Source organism: Dipteris shenzhenensis, chromosome 8, assembly GCF_047967505.1.
Source record: "Dipteris shenzhenensis isolate YYH24624 ecotype China chromosome 8, Dip_SZ_1.0, whole genome shotgun sequence".
Lineage (NCBI taxonomy): Eukaryota > Viridiplantae > Streptophyta > Polypodiopsida > Gleicheniales > Dipteridaceae > Dipteris > Dipteris shenzhenensis.
Genome location: NC_141603.1, coordinates 12,919,154 through 12,928,101, shown reverse-complemented (window position 1 = coordinate 12,928,101; position 8,948 = coordinate 12,919,154). Strand labels below are relative to the sequence as shown.

The window sequence follows — 8,948 nt, the reverse complement described above, 5'->3', positions numbered from 1 at the left end:
GGTTGACCTCCCTCGAGCCTGGCAAGCTCCGCTAGTGATTGCCTCTTAAGCGAAGATCTTTTATTGCCAGGTATCGTGACAATCTTTGACTTGGCCCATTTATCTGTGAACTGGCGATTGGGGGGGTTAGGATACCTAGAGCGAATAGCAGCGAGGCCAACCTCTTTGGCTGGTCTTTGAAGTGGATAAAGTAATCTCTGTAATTGTTAGAAATAATAGAGCGCATGAAGGCCATGATGTCCTTCCTCCGTGCATCCATCAAGATGCCTCCTGTCTGAGTGATGTCATAGAATATCGTACCATCACCCGGAGGCACGTCTAAATCATCTGAATCATCATCATCCCCACCGCCACCCCTCCGAAAGCACTGTGCCATACATCCCCCACCACTCTCCCTCCTACTACGCCTGCTACCGTGTCGTGTCGAGCTAGTACGCTGGCTACTCATAGTTGGAGACTGCACGGGACTACGTGGACCACTCGTAGCTGGAGAACCGAGTCCCGACTGCACATGAGTACGTCGACGGCTCTGCGAGACAGAAGGACCTCCTGACAGCATGGGGAAAGGGGCATAAGATGGCATGGCAGAAGGGACATAAGACAGCATGGGGGAAGGGGCATAAGACGACATGGGAGATGGGCCTGTGCTGTGTAGCCGGCTGGGATGTGTTGACTCCGCTGGGGTGATCTCAGCTAGTGTGGGGTGGTTTGGAGTTTGTAGTGCCGACTCTTGGGGGGTGTTTAGAGTACCCGTATACTTGTATAACTCCGCAGGACTAGGAGGGTGTCCTAAAAGGTTATATAAGTCCCTAAAAATAGACTCTCAGAGATCAGGTGAGCCCGAAGCGCTTCCTGGCCACATGATGAACTGGAAAAAAGAAAAAAAGACGATTACTGATGAGCTGAGAAGAAAGGGGAAGGTAAGAGAGGATTACTGTCGGAGCGCGTCTATAGACGCGTCTGATTAGCGTGACTATTTTCGCGTATAATAGCACATCTATCAACATGGCTTTCTGTGTCTGCAAACAAGCTAGACGCACGTCTAGACATGCCTATAGACGCAGTTTTAGATGCGCTTTGAGATGCACCTATAGACACAGTCCGACAGACGGACTTTTCTAAAAAGTAGAAAAGGACATGCGCCCGACACACAAACATAACACTGATACCCAAATTATGCGTTTTTTGGATACGAGAAAGTACAAATCCAAAGAGAGCAAACTTCTAAAAAAGATCAACTGCAAAAAGACTTACCTTGGATAGAGGTATGGAAGGTTCTTCTCCTTTTTCAAAGTTGCTTCTCTTCCTTGTAAGTGTGGGTGCCTTTCTCTTAAGTGTAAGCTTGGAAGTAAGTGTGGGTGCCTTCCTCTTAAGCATCGAAACTGTGGATCTGCTAATAACAAAGCAAGCAAGCCATGCGAAGTATAAGTAATGTGAAGAAAAGCAAAGCAAGCATGCTAAAAGCAGGTTTAAAAGTCATGTCTATAGACGCATCTAATAGCGCATCTATATACGCGTCTAATTACACAGATTAGACACGATTTTAGACGCACTTGTAGATGTGCACCACAAAACAAACAGATGCAGTTTTAGACACACTTGTAGATACGCACCACAGAACAGACAGACGCCGTTTTAGACGCGCTTTTAGATGCGCCACAAAGTTTAAAATTAAATATTTGAAGAAAAGCAAATTTTTTTGGGTTGTTTGTTTGTAGAATGTCTTCATATTCAACAAGTAGCTCCAGTGAGGATGAATCCCTCCGTATCCACCATCGCGAAATGTGGTTGGAGCAAAAAATCAAATGTATGTGTGATCGATGTCGAGGAAACATGTATCGTGCACGCAGGATTACACTCAATCACATCTCAAAGTATGGAGAATGGGATGGGACCGTAAACATGGTAAGGGTCTATAAGTTAAGGTTGATTGAGATACCTATGGGTGTTCATATGTTTGAGTTATAATCCCGTTTTAATTTGATACAGGATGCAGTGCCACACCCGCATATGTTGCCCTATGCTCACCATGAGGAGGCGAAGCGTCGGCGATATGAGGTGGGATCTTCAAGAAGAACTGTTACGGATGCATGGAGTGATGTTGATAGTAGCCCTCCGCCATTACCTCATGAAGCCATGGAGGAGGAGGTGTTTGATGATATGGTGCGGGATTTATATGTCCATCAAGGGAGGGATGATAGCATGGAGTAGGATGATCTTTTTACTACAGCATCGACTCCACTGTTTGAGGGGTGCACATTCTCTGTTCTACGTGCCTCCCTTGAGTTACAAGCGCATCCATGTGCATCCATGTGTGTGTCAATGATTGCGTTCTTCTTCGTGTACCACATAAGGAGACAATAGAGTGTCCTAGGTCAATGATTGCATTTTGTTTAGGTATCACTACATCGGGTTACTATGCATGTCATGTTTGTGGTACTTCGCTAGTTGCTTCATGGGCAGACGCATTGAATAAGGTCATCTATGAGAATCACCATCGATTTCTCCCACCTAATCATCCTAGATATGTTGCCCCTTGGAACATTAAAGTCCCCCCATAGTCACTCACTGCAAGAGATTGGATGAGAATTTGGGACTATTCAATGACTCCTCCACCACTTGGCATGAGTCGGCGAGAGTTTGTAACTATTGTGTGCTATATTGAATGGAAATAAAGATTGCACACTAATACCATCTTTTGTTTAGATACTCCATCTATTATCGGCTACCATATTGGTCCCACCTCAAGATCAATCACCTACTGGATCCCATGCATATCTTCAAGAATGTGGCATCTACCATTTGGGAACATTTGAATGGGACACGAGATTCCATAGGCATAAGGGAGGATCTACGCACCACAGGGAGGATGCGTGAAGCTTGGCCATAAGAGAGGCCAAATGGGTGTGTCTTTTTACACCGTGCACCATGGAAGTTATCAAATCTAGAGATGGTGGCAGTGAAGCAAGCTATCACTACCATTTGTACTCCCACTGGATGCATGAGGTGTTTGAAGGGGGCCTTTACAAAGAGCAAGAAAAGAGATGTAGAGAAATTATATGGCTTGAAATCTCATGATTGGCACAAGATGCTCCAAGTAAATATGACTTAGGATAATCTCTTTTTCCTTCCAAATTTGTGAGTGTAGAAACAACTAAGCAACCATCGCTCATGTGTTCAGTTCATACTACCTACTAGCATTTCTCGTAGTGCATCGAAGGACGTGAACGATTGTATTTACAAGATGGGCGATCTTGTGAGGTACTTTACACTATACAAAATGTGAAGCGTATCAATGCTCCATGCAAGGTTTTCATATTGCTAATATGGTGCACTTTCTAGGTATGTGAGCTCAAAGGAAATAGATCCCACCATGCTTGAGGATGCTCGAGTTATGTCAGTCGAGGTGGTTTGTTTAGTGGAGGAGACCTTTCCACATTCTATTCTCACAAGCGAACTACATCTCATAGTGCATTTGGTGGATGAGATTCGTATATGTGGCACTATACATGCACGATGGTTGTTCTTCCTCGAGCACTTCATTAAGATCTTAAAGGGTTTCATGAGGCAAAATGCAAGGCCCAAAGGTAGCATGGTTGAGGGTTTGTTGGTACAAGAGTCACTTGTATATATTTCTGAGTTTTTTATTGATGTGGATAGCTCTCTCCCACGACTATGGAGAGATGATGAAGACCTAAGGATGACCTCTATTGTGCCTCAAGGGAAAGAACCGAGGAAAGTAATGGACATGGAGTTGCTTAATAATATCAACCTCTATTGTATGCTTAATAGTGATGTGATGAAAAGATGGGTGACAAGATATGAGGATGCAAAGGCCAGAAGACAAGGAGAAAGGGTCCTCTTTCGTACACACCATGAATCTCGTGTGCCATACCCTCAGCATCTAAGAGCACTTCCAAAGGATATTCATGTGGACTGGCTACTTAACAAAATGGAGGGAGCAGAGAGAGACGAGGGGATGCATATCACAATGGAAGAATGGGAGTATGCTAGAGGATGCATCGAAAAGATCAGTGTATAGAATGTTATGCATAAGTTAGGAGCTTTCAACAATTTAGATTGCTTATTCAATTGATTTTGTCAGGGTGTAGTGTACTATGTTCAATGCTATATGGTGTGAGGGCAAGCATTTTTTAACACAACGGATTGATGATAAGAGAAGCACACAAGATTGCGGCGTCATTGCTAGCTTTGAGGGAGCTAATGGAGCCATGGATGATTATTGTGGCATAATCCAAGATATTATTAAGCTTGACTTTCGACGCTTCTTTGTGTATGTTTTGGATGTCAAGTGATTTAAAGATGTGGTGGAAAGAGGCTCTAATGCAACAATCAAACGCCATGCAAGTGGCTTTGTAACTATTGATGCCACAAAGTTTTGGTAAAGCAAGAAGGACACACTAGTACTACCGCAACAATGTGAACAGGTATGTATATAAAAATGTGAACAGGTACACCACAAAGTTTTGGTAAAGCAAGAAGGACACACTAGTACTACTGCAACATTGTGAATAGGTACCGCAACAATGTGAACAGGTACGTTTATACTATACACATATATAAAAATACTCACTTTTTAATATTTGATACTTCGATGCAAGGAAAATAACATGATTGTATTTGTGTTTGAATTAGGTTGTCTATCAACGAATGGTGGATAATAATAGGTGGTGGCATGTTTTAGATATTGCAAAAGACAATGTTGAAATTTTGCACATTCTAAAAAAATATAACCCATTTTCTCACATTTTCCAAGAGAATATTTAAGGAGAAACATTTGCAATTACCCAAATAATCGGCAAGAGTGTTCAAAATCGAAACAACACCCAACCCAACATGACCAACTTTCACTTTCAACCATCTCAGTATCGAGGTCACAGGCATGATCTTCAACACCAAACGTAGGGCAAGCACTCGCAACTAGCATCTCGAAGCCATCACACGATTTTACAAACAGTAAACACTGAGAAAACGAGATTTTTCATGTATTAACAAGAAAGATCCCTTCTCTAAGTCATATCGGAGTAGATACGCATTTGCTAGTACAACAAGCTTGCAATAATCATTTCTTGTAGCCTCACATTAACAGGGAAGTCAAGAATAGTTTACTTGGCAAAAGAGGCAAAGATTTTATCTTCAATTTAGACGCATAGAATTTTGCCAAATATTGGCGATGCAGACCTATCAACCACTTTAGATTTTCATTGGCAACCTTCCATAAATAGGGAAGCCCTTAGCCAAGTGTAGCTTTCCTGACTGAAGAAGCAGCCTGTTATTCATCTATTTTCACACACAAAATTCCCAAAAAATTTGCCACATATTTGTGAGACGAGTAGCAGTACACCTCCTTTGGAATCAATTTCTCTCACCAATCAGCTTTGAACGCTCCCGCCACTCTATCGAATTCTCAATGCTCATTTCCTCACAAAGACAAGGTCGGCAATCGGGCATAATATCACGCCAATCGTCTGATTAAAGGATTTTCTTTTAAAGAAGATGCGATCCGTAGTCCCGCAATTCACCATCATGCTTGACAAAGCTTTGATGTCGCCTTCAAGGGGAGAAAAACCTCGAATGTTTCTATCCTACGTAGCAGGACAACGAAATGTTGACATGTACTGATATTACAGGTTAAAATAGAGCCTCCCGCCGAGCCTCGACATTCGTGAAACGCCCATAGTCAAAATTTTGAAAAATAAAATTGCTCACGGCTTCAGCCGCTCGTAATTTTCTTTCTAGAATCTCCTCCCCTGGGCTTTTCACTAAGAACATACAACCCGCAACCACCATGAAAAGTGACAAATGCACTTAAGATCTCACATAGTAACAAAATACAAAACCCAAAGTCAAATTGACTACGAAAATGGAGAAATGCTGGATGGACCTGATTATCAAAAACTAATGAGATTCATCTCATAGGAGGGTCAAAAAATGCTCCGAGAGGTCTTTTTGGCCTGCCCTTGAGTAGGCTTAGCAATGATGCAATTTGGGCAAAGTAGAAATTAGGCATTTCTTGAATTTTTGGAAGTGATTTTTTCCTATTGGTTCTTCTTCATTGGACTTGAATGCAGACTTTAAAGTGGTTGACTATCTCTTTCTATCTCTCACCCCTCTCTCTCTCTCTCTTCCCTTCTTTATCTGCTCCATCTTCTTACACACTATCTCCACCTTTTCTCCCACACACCCCCTTGTCTCTCTCCCCTTTATCTCCTAGAGTCTTACTCCACACCATTTCTAGTGGATACCTTTTTGCTTACTTTTTTTATGTTGGGCATGAATGATTGAATATCATCCACCTTGTTCTAATGCATTCCCGTGTCTTGCACACCCGTTTGATTGCAAGGTTGCTACAAGAAGCGGTGCTACTCCTTACGCAGTCGTGTTCCCGTTGAAAGAATTAGGTCGAAACGGAACTGGGTTGTCGGGACGCTTAATTTTCTTAATCTAAATTGCTGGAAACAAAGTCGCAGTCCTGCACCTCGTATTTAGCTTCCGGTGTCCGCGTCAAGAATGGTATCAAGATAGCCAATTCAGCAGTTCTTGATAATTACATTTCTGAGTAAAATTACGTGAAGCTCTTAGGGCGGTCGAGGGAATTCGATCAGCACTGGATTGCTCGACGCTTAATCCTCCCACTTTAATGAACTAATGGAAATAAAATTGCCGTTGGATTTGAGGTTGGGCAGTCCGCTCCTTGTTGCATTCATCTTTAGCTTCCGTTGTCCGCTTCAAGAATATAGCCAGTTCAGCCAGTAGAACCACATACAGCTTCTCGGAAACACGTAACCAGCTGATGGAGGGAGACAGCACATCGCCGTAGGTTATCGACGGTCGGATGCTGCACTAAGGCCGACCAAAACCCTATTGGCAAGCCTTCTATGCCCGACTGCTCACCGATCTTCGACTCAAAAGACTTTTTTTGGTGGTCGGGCGAGGGTCTTTGAGCTATATAAGATAGATGGACAGATCCTGTGGAACAGTTGAGAGACATCAGCCAATTTTGCACGGGTTGTATTTTGATCCTTTGTACTCGTGCTGTAAAAATGTCGACTCCTTCGCTGTCATGCGGGTTCTTCAGAATATCAGTACTAGTATTTCTATTTTTTACGGGCATGCAGGAGGGTTACGCAAAAGAAATCTCCAAGCCTAACGTGTTGCATGAGCCGTGGCAAGCGCAAGCGGATCAGCGTGAGTTTGCCACTGGCTCCGTCGACGTCCTGCCGCGGCCCAGCATCGTGAGGCTCGCTGCAGCTCATGACAGGACTAGAAAATCGACATTGTCGGCCAGCGGCTGGACCGCCAACCAGACGGAGAATTTCTGGGTGGTGGATATCGTGCACAGGGATGCTCCGTCGTCTCCATTCGCCAGGAAAGGTGCGACTCAAGAGGAACTGCTGAAAGAGATGCTGGAGAGGGATGCGGCACGGGTACAAGCCCTAGGAAAGCTCTTTGATAGCCGGCGCTCGCAGCAAGTGTCAACTGATAGGCAAGGATTTACGACGCCGGTGATTTCCGGAGCGAGCCAGGGCAGTGGCGAATACTTCACGCACGTCGGAGTGGGATCACCGGATCAGTTGAAAATTGTTCTGCTGGACACCGGCAGCGATCTGAGCTTTGTTCAGTGCTTGCCCTGCACAAATTGCTACCCCCAGTCCTTCCCATATTTCGATCCCTCTCTCTCCAAATCTTTCCAGTCTACGCCATGCTCGTCGGCCCTCTGCTCCGAGGTCGTCGGAGGCCACGGCTGTTCGAGCGCAGATTGTCAGTACAAGACGGTATACGGAAACGGAAACACCTTCACCATCGGCACTGTGGCTCAAGAGGATTTCACTTTCGATCTCACTGTCGTCCAGGGAGTAGTGTTTGGATGCGGGCACAACCAACAGGACGACTCCGGGACGTTTGTGGGATCGGGTGGTATTCTGGGTCTAGGAGCTGGCCCCTGGTCCGTCCCGTCGCAGATCAACATGGCATTCTCTTTCTGCTTACCTCCACGATCAGAGGTTGCGCAAGGTTTTCTCGCTTTCGGGAGCAGGCCTTTCCCTGGGAACACTGTCAATATCCCGCTCCTAAGGAGTAGCTCGCAGAGGAGCTTCTATTACGTGCCCTTGAATGGAATCAGCGTGGGGAATTCTGTCATCCCAATACCTGCTTTAAACTCCGACGGGAGTAGTGGCACCATCCTTGACGCAGGAACCCCTGTGACTCGCCTGGCCGGTTCGACATACCAAGCTTTCAGGGATGCATTCCGAGCCAACACCGCTAACCTGCCTTCTGCCCCCGCCTTCGCCTCCCTAGATACCTGCTACAACCTCGCAAGCAATCCCAACGCGGCTATACCCACTGTCACCCTTCACTTCGACGGCGGAGCGACCGTCACCTTGGACCGACAGAACGTCCTTCAAGCCACCGATAGTGCCGGCACCATCTTCTGCTTGACCTTCGGACCTTCGACTGGTACAGACTTCTCCATCCTGGGGAACCTACAGCTGCAGGGTTATGGTGTCTCCATTGATGCTGCCTCTTCTACCGTAGGCTTTGCCCCGAGCCAGTGCTAGCTAGCTGCTTCAGTCTCTTACCGAATATTGGAAATCTCACCATTTTTGTCGCATTGGAAATCTCACCATTTTTGTCGCCAGTTTTCATTACTATGCAATATATTTTTTGTTCATCTATGTCCAAGTGACCTTTGGTAGCACTGCCTCTGTACAACAGTCCTTTTTTGCATTCGGCGTATGTTTTCATTGACCTTCTCCCATGTCCGTTCTCCTCTGCGATTTCTCTCTTTCTGATAGGTTTCGCGGCGCTGTTCGTTTAATGGTTATGAAAGCTTAATACCTGTAAAAGACCAGCTGGAGCGTTGGATTCCGTCGTCATGCAAAAGGAAGATCCTGGTTACTTGTAGTTTATTAAGTAGGAGCATGTGT

The 8,948-nt window shown here is 45.0% G+C and overlaps 1 protein-coding gene across 1 annotated transcript; it reads left to right on the top strand.

Annotated features, from left to right (window-relative positions):
* The first annotated feature begins 7,133 nt into the window (after window positions 1–7,133).
* On the top strand, window positions 7,134–8,579 carry LOC147899126 (protein ASPARTIC PROTEASE IN GUARD CELL 2-like). The gene has a single exon (XM_087378234.1). It carries the CDS (start codon window positions 7,134–7,136, stop codon window positions 8,577–8,579), a length of 1,446 nt encoding a protein of 481 aa, XP_087234360.1.
* Window positions 8,580–8,948: the final 369 nt, after the last annotated feature.

What these genes read in the sequence shown, in the direction of transcription:
- LOC147899126 (XM_087378234.1), top strand. Translation starts at nt 7,134, where the DNA reads ATGCAGGAGGGTTACGCAAAAGAAATCTCCAAGCCTAACGTGTTGCAT.